The sequence below is a fragment of the Chiloscyllium punctatum genome, chromosome 13, assembly GCF_047496795.1.
Source record: "Chiloscyllium punctatum isolate Juve2018m chromosome 13, sChiPun1.3, whole genome shotgun sequence".
In the NCBI taxonomy this organism is placed as follows: domain Eukaryota; kingdom Metazoa; phylum Chordata; class Chondrichthyes; order Orectolobiformes; family Hemiscylliidae; genus Chiloscyllium; species Chiloscyllium punctatum.
In genome coordinates this window covers 100,486,618-100,505,132 of record NC_092751.1, presented here as the reverse complement: position 1 = coordinate 100,505,132, position 18,515 = coordinate 100,486,618, and the positions used below count along the sequence as shown (strand labels likewise).

The 18,515-nt window shown below is 41.6% G+C and overlaps 1 protein-coding gene across 16 annotated transcripts in view; it reads right to left on the bottom strand.

Annotated features, from left to right (window-relative positions):
* Positions 1-18,515, bottom strand: part of camk2g2 (calcium/calmodulin-dependent protein kinase (CaM kinase) II gamma 2) — a 357,622-nt gene that overhangs the window by 34,322 nt on the left and 304,785 nt on the right. For 6 of the 16 annotated variants that reach the window (XM_072583438.1, XM_072583444.1, XM_072583439.1 and 3 more), the window contains 4 exons: positions 17,273-17,344; positions 14,529-14,573; positions 8,341-8,389; positions 3,954-4,070 (listed from right to left, as the gene is read on the bottom strand). In XM_072583438.1, the coding sequence (XP_072439539.1) occupies positions 3,954-4,070; positions 8,341-8,389; positions 14,529-14,573; positions 17,273-17,344 (283 nt within the window). The remainder of the gene's footprint in view (positions 1-3,953; positions 4,071-8,340; positions 8,390-14,528; positions 14,574-17,272; positions 17,345-18,515) is intronic. The other 10 variants (XM_072583448.1, XM_072583449.1, XM_072583450.1 and 7 more) reach the window with 3 other exon arrangements.

The window sequence follows — 18,515 nt, the reverse complement described above, 5'->3', positions numbered from 1 at the left end:
AGGGACCTAAGGGGAAACCTTTTCACACAGAGAGTGGTGCATATGTGGAAATGAGCTGCCAGAGGAAGTGATAGAGGCTGGTACAATAACAACATTTAAAATGCATCTGGATGGGTGCATGAATAGGAAGGATTTAGAGGGATATAGGCCAAATCCTGGCAAATGGGACTAGATCAGTTTAGGATATCTGGTTGGCATGGATGAGTTGGACTGAAGAGTCTGTTTCCATGCTGTCCAGGGTAAATGCTGAGTGGATGTTTCCCCTAATGGAAGAGTCTAGGTCCAGAGGGCATCGTCTCAAATTAAGGGACACCAATTTAAGATTGAGATGCGGAGGAATTTCTTCTCTCAGACAGTTGTGAGTCTTTGAAATTCTTTGCCATGGTGAGCTGTGGGGGCAGAGTCCTTCTGTATACTTAAAGTTGAGATAGATTCTTGATCAATGATTAGGGGAAAGGGTAGGAAAATGTACGTGAGGAATGTTGGATCACCCATGATTCTCCTGAATGGCAGAGCAGGCCTGAGGGGCCGAATGACCTTCTCCTATTTCTTACTGCCTTATGGCAAATCGAGACATCAGCAGTTTCGAGAAGTATACACTGAGGATGTTATGTCAAAACATGCAAAGAATTCTGATTTCCTTATACAATCTCCAAGCTTGTCGCAGGGAGGTCTTGATCTCCTGCTTTTAAAGAATAATTAGTAAAGGCACCCTCGTCTCAGAGGACCATAGGGCTGCTCTCTCAATAGAGAGAGATAACTGGAGAGGGTTTACTCTGAGGGTCACTGCACCTCAGATGAGGGGAGAGGTTGAAAAGCAGGGACCTTTGTGGTAACCTCAGTCAGTGTGGGAACTGAAGTTGAGCTGTTGGTGTAATTGTACACCTTCTCTCTCTCCACCTTTAAGATGCTTCTTAAATCCTTTCGCTTTGTCCAATCTTTTGACCTCATCCTAACGTTTCATCTTTGACTCATTGTATGTTTTCTGATTACCTTCCCGGAAACCAACATGGGATGTTTTGCTACATTAAAGACATCAACGAAATGCAGATTGTTATTGTAGCAGCCATTGTGCTTGACACTGAGACAGTGACGGAGTGGTTTCTGGTATTGGCTGGAGCACCAACTCTGCCCACAGGGATTGTTATTGTACAGGGAATGACATTAGATTAGATTAGATTCCCTACAGCGTGGAACAGGCCCTTCAGCCCAACAAGTCCACACCGACCCTCCAAAGAGTAACCCACTAGGTCCTATTTCCCTCTGACTAATGCACCTAACACCGTGGGCAATTTAACATGGCCAATTCACCTAACCTACACATCTTTGGACTGTGGGAGGAAACTGGAGCACCCGGAGGAAACCCACGCAGGCACAGGGAGAATGTGCAAACTCCACACAGACAGTCGCCCGAAGCTGGAATCGAACCCGGGTGCTGTGATAAACAATGTATCATTATAAATTTTTTTTTGCTCTCTAAGTGATGCTAATTATTTGGGAAAATGCAACTTTTCTAACATTAATGAATGACATTAATATCAGTAACGTTCATTAATAATAAGTACAAGGTAATCATAGATATACCAGGCTCAGACATATAGTTACACTAGTTAAGGAATAATCTATCTTCTGTAGGTGTTCCCACCCAAGTGCTCACAAGAATTTCTCTAGTTCCAGTGTGGTTTAATCCAGTCTGGAGTTGTTTGGTCTTTTGTGAATCTGTCCACACTGTGTTATTTGTACATAGTGATGTGCAGCTCTGTGACATCATCACAAAGTGGCTCCAAGGTCCCAAAGACCTTACACCACAACACCTACCATGAAGCACTGGAACTGTGATGGATATCACACCTTTTAATAGGAACAGCAGAACAGGGACAATATGTTGCTCATTGGAAAACTGAAGAGTAGCTTTTTAACTTGAAATGAAAAGGTGACGAAAGGAGGAGATACATAGTGTTGACTGCAGTAGTGTAAGAGGACAACTCATCATCCCTTTCTCAAGGACAATTAAGGGTGGACAATATATGCTACTTTAGCCTGCAATGCCCAATTCCCATTTACAAATAATTAGGCAAACCTCAGGGAGCTGTCTGGGGACATTTGCTATTTATGATTTAGACACCAATACTGTCAGCAACACTTGCTCTTTTGCGGATGATACAATAAGAATGCATAGGTTGCATCATAAAGATCAAGTTCACTTCTGAGCAAATAGATTTTGGTGCAAAATTGATTTTTACAGGAGCATGGGACGAGACGTGTATGTTAAATGGGACAACAGTGTAAGGTATTAATCACAAGGAGATTGGTGGTTTTCCAAAGAATGAATTTATCAAGATGTCAGTGTCACTAGGATGGAGTCAGGTTGGCAAATTGTGATTCATTAGCAGCAAGATGAGTATAAATCAATGAGGTTGCACTGTTGATGAAAAGGGCATTGGACGATTTTGATCAAACACACTACTTGCAGCTTAATCACTTAATCACAGACAGGACGCTGCTGCCCATGAATGAGGACAGGGTCAAATTTTAAACATGAACCCTGGTGTCAGGCATCTACATTATGAGGAAGGTTTAAGATGTTATGAACAAAATCAGAAATTATTGTAAATGTTAGGCAGGTCTGGCAGCATCTGTGGAGAGAAATCAGAGTTAATGGGTGGCATGGTGGCTCAATGGTTAGCACTGCTGCCTCACAGCACCAGAGTCCCAGGTTCAATTCCCACCTCAGGCAACTGTCTGTGTGGAGTTTGCACATTCTCCCCGTGTCTGCGTGGGTTTCCTCCGGGTGCTCCAGTTTCCTCCCACATTCCAAAAATATGCAGGTTGGGTGAATTGGCCATGCTAAATTGCCCATAGTGTTAGGTGAAGGGGTAAATGTAGGGGAATGGTTCTGGGTAGGTTGCTCTTTGGAGGGTCAGTGTGGACTTGTTGGGCCGAAGGGTCTGTTTTCACACTGTAAGAAACCTACTCTAATCTTAATATTTTGGGTCGAGTGACCCTTCTCAGAAGGCTCACTGGATCCAAAACGTTTACTCTGATTTCTCTCCACAGATGCTGCCAGACCTGCTGAGCTTTTACAGCAACTTCTGTGATTGTTTCTGATTTATAGCATTTGCTATTTTTTCAGTTTTTAAGAAGCTATGTTTGCTTTCAATGCATGATAGATTTTGGGGAAGCCATTGGGTGTAAATTCAGTGTAATTGATGTTATCCAAAATCCATCAAGAACAGTAATGAGAAAGTTTTACATCCTATTCTGCCACTGAAGATCAAAATTCCGTTGCTGATCTTACAAAGCCTTCTACTGTAATATCAGTGCAATGAATATGAACTCCCACTTACAGGTTTATAACAAACTCTATGAGAGGGTGACAAGAGATAAGGAGAGAAGTGTGTCCGTAAGAAGAGAGGTTGAGGACATGTGCTAGTGCACAGACTGGGACAAGGAGGCTGCTGACTCAGCCCTCCTGCTATTGCTGTTCTGTAAAACAGCCACTGGAGAGTGCCAAGAGCAAGCTAGTCAGACAATCGCAGTGCACAAACCTACAACTCCTGTGCATGCTCCTTTGTAACACTGATGATAATGGTTAGCTAAAAGCTTTGTAGGTGGAAAAGATAATACACATTTGCAGCTTAGAAGGCTCATTAAAGTGAAAGCAACCAAGCTAAACGGATTGTTATTGTAGATTGTTATCTAAAGCAAACTGTATACCTTTGTAAGTTTATCACTGGCCACAAGCACACACACACTTACAAAGCTTGAAGTTTGCAAAGTAGATTGCAAAGTCCAAGTGAAAAATCTTAGAAGTCAGCTGACTAGCACACCTTTGATCACAATCCAATTTCCGACTTGGCATGCAAAATCCTAAGGTGAGTACCACTTCACGCAACACCACACAATACACACTGGAGGGCAGCAAACAGGGATGATGATTGCTGCTCACTTACAGGGCGTCACCTCAGGGGGCTGATCAGTATGAACTGATTCGGCTGAATGCAAGGCAGTGGACTGACTCTTTGTAAGACCGTTACTGTCATCGCCGGCATCAGGTGCGGATGCTGGCGCTCATTGCGCAGTAGCATTGTGGAGAACAAACAGCCGTTACAAACAGGAGACAGACAACATGGAAATAAAACAGCACAAAAAGTAAAACACATCCTTTTGTACCAGTGTGTAATAAAGGGTGTGGGTGGGAGGAAAATCAATGAATGATTTAACATTTGTTCTATTTGAAGTGAATAAAAACATTTATTTTCACATTAACGTTATTCAAAATCAGCACATGCACACACAAAACTGCTCATACTTTTTATCTAATTCATATATTGATTGTTAACTACATGTACACTGAGTTGTGAATTCTCACTTGGCTTCAGAAATGTTTCAATGGAAAGTGTAAAGTAGGTATATACACACACCATTTACTTTGGAATCTGGATTTTGAACTAGTGGCATGTAGGTTTGTCCTGTGTGTGTAAGGGGTTTAATTATTAACTTGCAATGCATTCTAAAGTCATTGTGTGTTTTTTTAAAAAAAGCGAATCGTATTGCTTTTGGAGGCTAGTGGGAATTTGTTTACATTGGGAGAGGTTTGATGACTGAACAAGGTAAGCAGTGTAGTGTATTAAGCTTCAGTTAGAAAGATCCAGTAAACCTTTTTTGGCTTGAGGCAACATTCCCTCCAATTTTGTCAACCACTGCTTGGATCTCTGAAGTCCATGCATAGAAATGATTGGAAAAACTAGTAGTGAATGGTGTGTGCAGACCTGACAGGAGGGATTATTGTTCAGGAAATCACCCACAGTTTGGAAAGCCCTTCTACTTTCAGTTTTGCAAAAGTCCTGGTTGAAACTGGTTATGGAAAACAGTTTCTCCTGAAGAAGAAGGATAGGTTTGCTCAGTTAAGAAACAGGTTATGTCAGCTTAAGGAGTGTAGTTATAAAATACTAGGTCTGAACTGTTTGGTTAAAACCATAAAGCATTTACTTGAAACTGAGAAAATTTGAGTTCATGTCAATAAAGATTCAAGGATGAGTCTATCATGTTTTCAAGGCTGAGAATTGAAGCATCCATTAAGTTAATCACTATAGATATGATTGAGAAGAGTGATATTGAAATCAATAGAATAGTAATTTACCTTGGGGTTTGCAATTTTTAAACTCATGTTATATGCGTATAATTTGGTTTATTCTATTTTATTTTCATTCTTTTGTGTAGTAAACTTCTGTTTTATTGTTAAAACCAATCTGCAGCACTTGTGTTTTCAGTGAAGACCACCTTGTTAAAACCATATTGACCTATCGAGTTAGATTTAAGTATGGGATCTGACTTGTCCAGTGATAACACCAGCTGGGATCATAACAATGACAGTCCTGTGCCAGCAATATCTAACCCTAATTCAAAACCAATCACAGTTTGCCATTTGGTCTTAGCAGTAGCAGTCAATGCTTATGTTATTACAGGATTCCTGTGCTGTGTGCAATGCAGATTTTTTTCTTGGTTTGTAATTTATGGAACTGACAACATTCACAGTATTTTAAAAATGTATATGTTTATGTTTTAGGATTTACAATGGCTAGCACTGCTTTGTGCTGCACATTGTCCTCTTCTCTTTTCAGCTTATCCTGGGATTTTCCATGGGATTGCCACAATGCTGGGTTGGTTAGCCTTCTCCCTTTCCTCCCATCATTCACCCATTCCTCTGCAGTCCCCCTGCATTAATTCTCTCACCATCGGATTCTGCATTCTGGTGTTCGAGCCTCCTTTCCTCCTTGGATGACAGCTTCCCAACTGCACGGCTCATATTGTGATATATGTTGCTGGACTGGTAATCTAGAGATCTCTACTATACCTCCAGAGAGATGTTCAGAAACTAAATACTATTGGTTAAAGCAAGTCTATGTTTAAAAAAAAACTCCCCCAAAACTTTAGTTTACATGCATGACACTGAGGTAGAGAATGATATCTTGGCCTACTAGCTTGTCCTTCCATCAATTTTGATGGTACTAGCTTTTTTTTGTCATAGTTAGCATAAGTTATTTCTATATTCCCCTAAGGCACAACACACTTATGATGTTTTAGCATCCACTGCATTCAGAATAGTTAGTGACTGGGACTCTGGAAAAATAGCCGTCATCAGATTCTAAGGCTGCAACTGCACTGCTAAAGCATGCAGCCCAAAAAAACATAATTTCTTTCATCAGTTTGTTTTGATTTCTTGGAATCTTCTGGGTCTTACTCGAGGAGATGGCTTGCCTCCTGAGGATGGATTTGTTCTTGCTTTGTGATAACAACTTCCCAGCCTGACATCATGGGCTACAGACCTCCTACTGACAGGTCTAAAGGGTGAAGCTCATGCCTACTCTGTTAAAGGTTGCCACACAGAATATCACTTCTGATGCAAGAAACTTGCCCCTCTCACTTTTAAGCCAACCCAGTCAATTCTTTCCAAGATCTCCACAGATGTCCTGCATAGCACATTTCCACAGACAGCCACATATAGTGAGAACTGAATACATCGCGTTATTGCATGTGCCGCTGATCTGTTACTTGCTTTGTAAGTGTGACGCTGGGGGAATGGTGAGCATTGTCAGTGTATGGTGAGTTCTGTGCTCACAATGCTCTTACATTGTACATTATTGTAGCCAAGTTTGAAAGATGAGATTATATTGTTCATCAAAAGATTAATTTGATGCATTCTTTTTGATATCAGCAGCAACATTTTTCTTTTGAAGTCAAAAGATATCTTTCATTCTGAAAACGTATAGGTTTGACAACATTCAAAGCATCCATCCCTTCTTTGAGATCCATTGTCGTCTTTGCAGCATACAGTGTCAATGACAGACGTAGATGTTTGGGAGTGCAAAAATGGAAGCTCTGCTGAAGAGTCATTTAGACTCGAAACGTTAGCTTGCTCTCTCTCCATGGATGCTGCCTAACCTGCTGTGATCTCCAACATTTTTTTTTCAGTTCTTTCTAACGTGTTTTCTGCTCTGTGAACACAGAACATGGCTACTGATGTAGGTGAGGAGGAAAGGGAGTTGATCTGTCTTCTGGCCTGTAGTCAGCTGTGTGTTTATTAAGAAATGTGAGCAATCTTGCTACTTAAATATCTTATAAGAAAGTTAACAGCTTAGACCTCCTACAGTTTAATTCTGCTTTAAGTGTCACCTTTAAGATCATCGAGTGCTAATCAATGCATAGCACCCCTACAGATCTACAATTTCTTTGATTGTTAATATCAGCAAACTTTTGGTATCAGGGTGCAGTTTGCCAAATGCAATGATGATGTGCACATACAACAATGCAGCAAGATAGCTTGGAGGCAGTTTGACAGCAAAATTATGGGGACAATAAACACTGATCAATGATTTCAAAAAACGTAGAGTGCCTTTAGGAACTGCATTTTGAGTGATTCATTTTCAGAATTGCTCTCCCTCTCTGAAAATGGTTGTTGGTCAGGCTTCACATTAAGTAGCATTCTTAATTTGAAATTGTATTTTCCACCCAAAGCCGTCAGGTTTCTGTGATACTCCGTTCTGCTGTGTATGACCAAAGGATCTTATAACAGAGTTGCTACATTTTCAAGTACAGTGCCTGACAGTCCAATCACACAACTAATGCAGAACTACCATCTCCATCAGAACCTCACACAGTTGGTTGTTGGAATTGATCTTATAACATTGCTTCAAATAACCTCAAATTCTACTTTATCACATTGGCATACACGTTCCCTTGCTGTAGTTTGAGACAATACCCGTTGCTGTTGGAATGATATAGCCACAGCTTATGTGATGCTTGATAAATGTTGTTTTCAGTTGATGTCTATTCCCAACATTGCAAGTAGGATTTAAACCAAACATGTAACAATAAAAGCAAACTTAAGGGAGAAGATAGCAAGCAAAATGAGAATGATGAATGACTACAGAGACCGTAGATGAATAGGTCACGCTTCTGTGTTCACATGTAAATCATACAGTCACTTGCAGTGCTTTGGCATTTAACTAGAAATTGCTTGGGTGTCTGATCTGCATTGCTCGAGACATCATGGAAGCGAAGATAAATCCACCTTCGCACATGGCTCCATGTAGACAGACAGACACACACACACACACACACACACACAAACCCACATCCACATCTTCCTAATTCAAGTAAGCAAGTTGAAACCCAACTTTTTAAAAAGATGTATAAATATTCAGAACAACAGAGTGTAACCTTACCAAACGAAAACTGAGGAAGATAACTGGCTGGAGTTTATCAGCAGGTCTGAATAGTTACATAGGTCCCTCTGGCACAGGTTAAAATACTGGCTCAGCATTAATAAACACCTACCTTTCCCCTCCTCATCTTCAGTGGTTGTGTTGCAGCTCTCTGTTGACCCCTAGGAAACAGAAACACTTTTCAAAACCAGAACAGTCAAACAGACATAATCCTGATTTCCACTTAAGGAATGAAGAGCAAAACCAGAAACATTTGACATTGATATTTATAGTGCCAGCTTAACAGTTTAATTGATTCAATCAGCCACAAACTCTAATATACTATAATAATCGATAATTATCTTTAATTTGATTCATACATAGAATTCAAGGTCTTTTCACCATGCGCAAAGTGGATTTTGAAGCTAGTCTTCTGCATTTCTCTGAGCGAAACAAACGACTTGCCGTCAGAGGTCTTCTACTGACCAACTTACAGCAGCAGTCTGTTTTACAACAAACAGTCAAGCAAACTAAGTCTGTTTACAGTGTCAATTTAAAAAGTCAGAAGTCACACAATACCAGGTTATAGTCCAACAGGTTTTATTTGAAATCACAAGTTTTTGAGGCACTGCTCCTTCGTCACAGAACACGCAAGTAAAACAAGAAAATGCTCCTGATAAGAGCAGGGTCATGTCTCCAACAGATTGCAGCAAGTGCAGGGTACTTGGATAATATGGATTTTGGACATAAAACCAATCCCAACCATTTTCCAGAGTGTAATCCTGAGGTGCAACTGATGGGGAGAATCCCCGAACATCTCCAGTCTGACTGTGAGATATTGCTGTCACTCTAGGAAACTACCTACAGATGTAAACGCACATATTTACAGCTTATGGGACCAGTTGGTGAAGATCAGTCGTTGGGTGCATTAATTACACAAGTGCAGCTGTGTAATTAAAATAATACACTATTTTACAGGATGCAAGCACTGCTGCTAAGGCAAGCGTTTGGTAAGGGCAGCATGGTGGCTCAGTAGTTAGCACCGTTGCCTCACAGCTCCAGGGACCAGGGTTCGATTCCAGTCTTGGGTGATAGTTTGAAACTTGGATATTCTCCCTGTGTGTGCGTGGGTTTCCTCCCACAGTCCAAAGATGTGCAGTTAAGGTGGTTCAGCCATGCTAAATTGACCCGTAGTGTTTGGGCTAGATGGGTTAATCATGGGAAGTGCAGAATAGGGAGTGGGTGGGATGCTGTTTGGAGGGTTGTAAGGATTCAATGAGCCAAATGGCCTGCTGCCACACTGTAGGAATTCTATTGCCCAGCCATACGGTGGTGATGAGTCATGTTCTTGAACCACTGTGTTCATGGAACAGTAATACCCAAACATGGATTGTGTGGCGCTTTTGCTAACTTAATAAGATAGGCATTTTTTGGCTGCCTTTGCAATGATTTCTTTTTCTCTTAAACCCGTACTTAAGTCAGCTTCTTTCTGCTTTTAAATGCATGGGACACACTTTCAACATAATCACAACAATCAACTCAAGACATACTGCAGTTCAGCTCTGAGTGTCCACTGTACTTTGTGTGAAAAACTCCACCTGACTTTCTTCTTATGGTTACCTTTTCAGTTGCTGTTACTTGAAGCCTTTTCAAAGGTAATGGCTAACTCTAACAAGAAAGATTCAACCATTGCCCCGTGATGGGCATCACTATCACTGAATTCCCCATTATCAAAGCCCTGCGGGTTACCATTGACCAGCAATTGAACTGAACGAGTCACGTAAATATTGTGGTTACAAAAGGAAGTCAGAGGCTAGAAATCCTGCAGTGAATAACTCACTTCTTGACTTCCCAAGCATGTCCTCCACCTACAAGGCACAGGTCAAGAGTGTGATAAAACACTTCCCATTTGGCTAAATGATTGCAGCTCCACCAACACCCGAGAAGACACTGTCTAGGACAAAGCATCCTGCTTGATTGGCATCACATCCTCAAACATTCATTCCCTTTATTGTTGATGCTCAGTAAGCATTTTGTACCATTGACAAGATGCACTACAGAAATTCATCAAGATTTCTTAGACAGCATCTTTCAAACCTATAACCACCACTATCTAAAAGAACAAGGGCATCAGATACATGGGAACACCACCCCCTGCAGGTTTCCCTCCAAGCCACTCATCATCCTGACTAGTAAATATATCACTGTTCCTTCACTGTCACTGGGTCAAGATCCTGGAACTCACTCCCTAAAGGCATTGTTGACCTACCCAACCCAAATGGACTGCAGCGGTTTAAGAAGGCAGCTCCCCACCACCTTCTCAAGAGCAGATGGGCAATAAATACTGACCCAGCCAGCCATGCCCAACACTCCTGAGTGAAAGAAAAAAGAAAAGCCTTGAACACTGAGCACTTCTCTGAGATCTCAATAGTTGTTTTTGAAGCAATTCACCAAGTCGGTCCAGGCAAAAGATGAATACTCAGCTTTAATTTTGCTTTTGTACACTTCACTTATAAAGAATTCTGTTAATATTCCTTACGATTTGGAATATGGAGTTGAGGGTCCTTTGTACTTGTTAGCTCGTTTTCATGTTGAATCTGCAACTGTCAAATGTCACGTTATTCTCTCAGAACTTTCCCATAATTGGAAGTGGACCAGGCACATCTGAGGGGATGAGGGGTGGTCGTGTGAGGTTGAACTCAAAACCAAAATGTTCTGCTCCCTGTCAGTCTCTCATTGCCCAGTATCATAGAATTCCTATAGCATGGAAGCAGGCCACGTGGCCCATCGTATCCATAACACCACGCCGAAAAGCATCCCACCCAGACCACCCCACTGCTGCCGCACTCCGCCCCCCCCCACCCCCCAATCCCTGTAACCCTGCATTTCCCATGGCTAATCCATCTAGCCTGCACATCCCTGGACACTGTGCACGATTCAGCATGGCCAATCCATTCTAACCTGCACACCTTTGGACTGAGGCAGGAAACTGGACAGACACGGGGAGAATGTGCAAACTCCACACAGACAGATGCCCAAGGCTGGAATTGAATCTGGATCCTTGGTGCTGAGAGGCAGCAGTGCTAACCACTGAGCTACTGCATCCCCTCTTCAGAGCATTTGTTCCATCTTAAAAACATATGGAACATTTACTTCATAGTTGGAAGCCTGCAGACTTGGTCAGGAGGGGCACTGAACACATGACCTTGAGGCTATTAGCATTGGTCTGAGATGGACAGAAAGGTTGCCCCTCAGCAGCTATATCGTCCTAATGTGTTGCCATGCTTACATTAAGGACCATTCTGTAAACACTCAAAACACTGAAAGCAGTTGATCCGAGAAAAAAGGCAGCATTTCACTCTGATTATATCCCACATCTACCTTCAAACTTGCAGTTAAATAGTTGGCATCAAATGTATTTCATATAATTCAGAGAGACAAAGCAAATTTTCTCAAGTGCTCCATAAATGTGTGTGTGCGCGCGTTTCAGTGCTCTACTTGAGAAAAATACTTTTACCGTCACATCTCCAAACTCCCTGCAGATTTGCTCCTGATTCGTGTGACGTTGATTACACATCAACTGCACAACAAAGGGCCACAAATGTCAAAACTGCCACTTCCAATCCAGCATCTGCGGTTGGCAGTTCTGTTTCTGCATAGAACCCCTGTCACCCGAAATCAAACGACGCAGAAAGCATTGGGACACATCCTCGTACTGAGGTCATTCACAATTCAATTTATAAATGTGGATCGAATGATCAGACAAAAGCATCCAGACCGCTGCAGCTTAGGCTGGGTTTTGAAAATGTCCAGTTTGTGGTGGCAGTTTTTTTTTGAAAACTGCAAACTCAAAATTGAGTTGCTTTTCCCTCTCCTTTCAGGCTCTAAAGTGTCATTCCCTAATTATTGAAATGACTCTTAAGCATATGTGACTCCATGTGACTTGGCCATTTGACCAAACCCTTTTATGCCACTGCCCAAGAGCAACTGTCCTTTCACAAAAGGAGGGTAAACAGACTGCAGATCAGGGGCTGGAATGCTGGCTGCTTATTCACTCTTTCTTTTAGCCGTGAGATAGTCCACACAGAGATTGCTAATTACCCACCTCCCCCACCACCTCCTCCAATGTCCTCCTCTCCCCGGGACACGAATAATCTTAATTGGAGCTAATGAGAGTGGAAATATAACTGTTGCCACCTCCGCTACTGCAGCCATTGCAGTGACAAGCGCTCCAGTGCTAAGCCAACATCAGTAACGCAAGTCACAGGCTGTGGAAGTACTGCACTTAATACAATTCACTGCGTCACTGTGCTTCCAGTAAGCAGCAACACTCAGCCAGCCAAGCGAGGCCAGATTTGTTTACCCTTGCACAGATTTGCCGAAGGGGGCTGGAGTTCTTTGATTGTTGGATTTGTCAGCAGTAAACACTTTTAAGGCTCTCGCCATTTGCAAAACAGACCATTAGTTAAAGGCTGATAGCAAATTGCTGTTGGCTGGAAAAGTGTCACTCAGGGAAAAAGAAATTACAGCCATTAACCTTTTCAAGAAATCCTGAGATCATCTTTAAAACATTAAAAAGCATCATTCCCTGAAGTAATTGTCGCCGTTTAAAACCAAATCTGGGTTTTAGCTTCTCGGGCTATTTTCAAGCCACTTTTGAAATATTGTAATAATTTTGATTCACTCACAGTGCCTGTAACACTGGCTCACCTTTGTAAATATCTCATATCAGGGACCAGAAACTGTTTACAGGCTGTGCTGTAGAAGTTATTGTTATAATGGAGGCCTTGTGAAGATGGATAATATTTCTTTTGCCAACAGTTAACCTTAGTTACAAGGGGAATGTACCACCAGACAACAATCCAACAACCTGTTGGACATTTACACAGCCTTATCTATTTAATCAGGCTACTGTGCTGTTGTATTATGGTACTTTCCAACCATACTGCACTTTCTGCATCAGCTGAGGTTACCAACATCATCAGTAAAACCATCACCAGTTGTCGCTCTCTCATGAGAGAGCAGCCCCGTGGTCCTCGGGGAATGTGGTGACTTTACCTTTAGAATAACAGAAATCCCAGAGTGTGGAAAGAGGCCATTTAGCCCATCAAATCTGCACTGACCCTCTGAAGAGCATCCCACCCACAGCCCCACCCCATCCTCTTATCCCTGCACTTGCCATGGTTAATCCACCTGGCCTGCACATCTTTGGATTCTGGGAAGAAACTGGAGCAGCTGGTGGAAGCACACACACACACACATGGGGAGAATTTGCAAACTCTAACACAGACAGGAAGCTGGAATTGAATGTGGCTCCATGGCACGGTGGCTCAGTGGTTAGCATTACTGCCTCACAGTGCCAGGGACCTGGGTGCAATTCCTGCTTTGGGAAACTGCCTGGAGTTTGCATGTTCTCCCCGTGCTCCAGTTTTCTCCCACAGTCAAAAGATGCGCAGGTTAGGTGGATTGGCAATGTTTAATTTCCCCATTGTAACTGGGAAATGTACTCAGTACAGTATATATTAGATTACTTTCAGAAACTTAACTGGGTTGTAAAAGTGACTCAAACCATATTAAAAACAGCATTTTATAATATCAACGTCTGCTGAATTTCAAAACACATTATCTTGAGGTGCAATTTCCTAATTCAATTCAAAGGTTTTCTTTGGCAAATTAACACTTTCACATAAGTCAACATGCAAAACAACAGTGTGCTGAAGTCCTGGTGACTGAACGTGTTGGAATGCAAGCTGTTGCACTCAGTTATACACCTGGGTGAATAATGCTGGCTCCAGCAGAGTCACAGCTGATATGTCTGAAAGGATGCTCTTTTATTACAGCTTCAGGGTGCTGAACTGGTACTTTGATAAGTGTTATCACTTATAACACTTAAGTTTACCACAAATTGTTACTTTTTTGTTTTGACCACTGCAGATCACAGAGTTCATCATCACCAAGAGAATAGCAATGAATAGACTGTCTGCTGACCGACACTGGCTCTCAGTCAAGCAGTACCTGGATTTTGAAAAAAATTTATCCTTACTTTCAAAACATGATGTGGCCTTGTCATCCCCTATCTCTATGACCTCAAGTTTCGACAGGATGTGTGCACACTAATTCTGGCTTTGTACAATTTCCCAATTTTAAATGCTCCACCATTGGTCGATATATTTAACAAGCGAGATCAGTAGTTTGACTGAAACCTGCTCTTTAAAGTTAGGCCTCTGACACCCATCACAAGGATGACTGCATCTTCAAAAGAAAAGAACAAGTACAGTATCAATCACAAGAAATTCAGAGTAGTAGACTTCAAACTGGTACCTTAATGCCATCTGTGGGATTATGGACTACTGTTGTCTGTGGCTCCTGGGTAGATAAGACAGGAGAGAAAAGAGCTTTAACAGATAAATCAACTCAACATCACTGTCATTTTTCTTCACTTTAAAAAAAACAAGGGGAACAAAACAATAATGTTACAGAACATATTCAGCTTCAGAAGTCATTACCTGATCCCATTTACAACAATGTTGGCATACGTTTAAAAAAATGACCAGGTTAGCTTTGAAGATGTAACAATCTAGGAAAGCTGGAGACTTCAATATCCAGTCACTGGGCAACTGGCTTGAAATGTTCATTGCTCATCCTTCAGTTCCTCGGCTAGAGATTTCCAACTAAATGCAACTATGAAATTGACCAAGCCTGGAATAGTCACGGTCGCAATCACACAAAGTCACGAAGCATCACATAGGAGAGGAAATTTGGAGTCTTATTAATTACAGACTGTCCCAGTTGGAGGACAGGGGGGTTAACAAGAGATAAATCACATTAAGCATCATTGCAGTATTGACTAATAAAGGAATCTGAATTACTTCATCTCTATAACCACGAAACTTGTAATTTCAAAATACTCCAGACTCAATAGCAATTAAGATAAAATTCTACAAGTAAATAAAATATCCCATGAGTTCTGCAAATCTGAAGTAAAACCGACAACTGATGGTAGGGACATTGGTAACTAAAAGAGAAAGGTTAATGTTCTGGTTGCTTTGTGTCGCAGTTTCATGCCAGTCAGTTTTTTTTCTAAAAAAAACTTTTCAGAAAAGTTTTCTTAAAAAGATTAAGCTCATGTGTACATTCTTCAAATTATCCAGCAAAGCTGATCTATAGCAGCAAATCTCATTTGGATTGTTCTTGCTTGGAGCAGTTTAAAACATTTTGTTAAATCATCCCAATAAAGTACAAGGCATCAATTACTCTAAGCATTATTTTAAAAAAATGCCGACTATCTTGATGGAGACATTTATTTTAGATGCACTACCACTTCTTAAACTATTGGACATAAGACTTCCATGCCAGTTTGTTGAGTGGTTGTATGTGATAATGGTCTACGTTAATCCCCACACTATTAACATATTTCCATTGCTTTCCGTGAACATTTTCTAAAATAGTGGTCAGCTTATTTTGATCGGCTGGTCCATGTACTATCATCTGAAATGCTTCAGAGTGGACAGTGTAAGCTTGACAATGTCCCTGATTACCTTTTCAAATATTACCATCAGTTTTGTTGGTGTAATAACCACTTCACATTCCTCTGTCTCACTGCACATCACAAAATAAAGCTTGAACAACTTCAGGTCCTGACCATTGCTCCGATTTCCTCCAGGAGAAGGTGCTGGCAACAGGGGGACAGCTAGCTGTGGGCTGGTGCTCAGGGTGGGGACCACCTAACGTTGTAAGACCTGAGGAGTGCCTTGAACCCATAGGGTCTACCTGGATTTCACCCAGAGCTGTGGGCTGAAGGAGCAGGAACATGCAAGTGTGAACACTCCACTGGGCAGGGCAATGGCATTGCCAAGCGACAGGTGAACTACAAGTGTTGTCCATTGGGCAAACGATTGGGCACTCAGTGAAGCAATGGCTACTCTCTCTTTTTTCTCATCTACACGAGGAGCTATTGGCTCCTCTGCTCCACAGCCAGCATCACATCACCATCCTTTGGTCCCTGTTCCTGGCCCATAACCCCGCTATCAGATATTCAGACCCAGGCTCGCCTGGCCACACAGATGTCCCACCTCAATCGGAGGTGCATACACAGATAATGATGCTATTATAGACACACAGGACAAATCGATGTTGACACACTCTGGCTTCGGGAAGGACAGTTGGCCATATTGGTTGGCATCACCGAGCCCACTGGCTCATGTGCAGGTGGCCATTTTAACAACCATCTTTGTGTTTGGGCCAATTCCAATCAACGGCGTTACTGGAGCACTCCAACCCTCTCTGCTTTGTCAGGTTTTTCATGCTTCCCTCCTTTGCTATTGCTCTGCAGCAATTCACACTTGCTCTTTGTTTCTTTGTCTCATTGTTGTCTACTTCTGCCTTGCATCACCATCACATCTGTCATTCAATCACCCCTGATCCTATTGCCTTTTGATTCCATTTATGACCCAGTCCCTAGTTCTGTGTTTGTTTAAAAGTTGTTAAACCCTTAACATCTCCTATCAGCCTGACACATTAATTCTTCTTAAATACAAACAGAAAGTGTAGGTGAAACTCAGCAGATCTGGCAGCAACTGTGGTGAAATAAAGAACACTAATGTTTCAAGTCCAATATGATGCTTCAACTGGACTTGAAACGTTAACTCTGTTTCTTTCTCTCCAGATGCTACCAGACTTGCTGAGTAACTCTGACCCTTTTCTATTCAGATTTCCAGCATCCTCAGGCATATTTTGCTGCCACATTAACTCTCCTCCTCCCTCCACAGATGCTTCCAGACTCACTGAGTGTTTTCTGCTTTCAGATGTCCAGCAATTCCTTCTGAACATGTGATTCATGAACATTGCTGACTGTTGTTTCCACCTCATACCATAAATAGGCACCAAAATAACGTGGAGTTTCTAACCCAACAATATTTAGCACACACCCAGAGGAACCTGGCTGACTTCTGGACTGCAATACAGAATTCTGGACTGTCCCCTGAAAAAATAAGCACAAGAAACACATCGTGACCTCACGGAGGTAAAGTTACAATACGAAGGTAATGAAAGAAGTCAGCAGGTACCATTGCGGTTGGTGAAGATGTGTTTTCCTTTGGGGCGCTGACTATGTTGTTTTTGCTGTTGTTTGTCTGTGGCTGTGCAGAAAACAAAAGGGTGTTTAGCTTTCACAAATGAGTTGGAAACACTGTAACACCAACCAACTTACAGCATGCAGTTACAGCAATGTTAAAGTGCCTTCAGAACCTGATTCAGTTGCACTTTAGACTACCTTCGAGTTTGGGTCAGGGTGAGGTGCAGGATAAAAAGTAATTGAAAAGAATTTTTTTTTTTTGGGGGTCAGGTCAGCTACTATGTTTACCAGCCATTTACTCTCGATTATTAATACAAACCAAACTAAGCCCAACCGGATCAATGAGATTGCACCTCACTGTGGAGAGTTCCTGTATTCCAAGGAAGGCCATAATTCAAAGCCTGAAAATCTGCCTAAACAAGGAGTTAATTCCCAAATGTGGGAAGCACTGGGAGTCATACAACACAGATCATTGTATCTCTGTGACGGAACACACATTTTATGTAACATTGAGTATGTTCAAGCACCTTTCCTGCAAACCTAATATGCAATTCATCTAAGAATTATACTCATTTTCCTTACTCATTTTATCATATTCATGCACTGCAGCAATGCCTACATTTAAAACTAAGCATTCAATCACCTGTAAGGTACCTTGGCGTTATGGAGAGTGCTGTGTAAATAGAAGTTCTTTCCTTCTATTACTGAATGAATACACTGTTCACTTCAGAGGGTTTAAAAAAAAATATGAACTATTTATTCCTAATGGATCAGGGACAAGACATTTTATTGAGCTTTGAACAAATGGACAGGCTTCAGGGGGAAGGGGTGATGAATGAGTTACATTTAACTCATTCAGAAACTGAAGACTGAACCCTTTAAGATGTTCTTTGGAAGTTTTATGCTGTTGCACTGGACCGAAGGACATTCAGGAAATATTGCATAGCTGGAGGTGCTTTCCAAACAAGATGGTTAGCCATAGACTTCTCAAGTCGACATGAAAAACAACATTGTAGAAGAGTTGTAGAATAGTTTTTCCTCTTACCAAGACTGTCATAACAAATTATCTGGTCCTCATCACATTGCTGCTTGTCAGAGGTTGTGGTACATAATTTGATTGCAATGGCTCCAATAGGTCACAACAAGCACAATATAATCACAAGCTTTGCTTTTCAATCTATTTCTTATACAATGCCGCAGTCACACAGACAAGGTGATGGCACATATTTGCATCC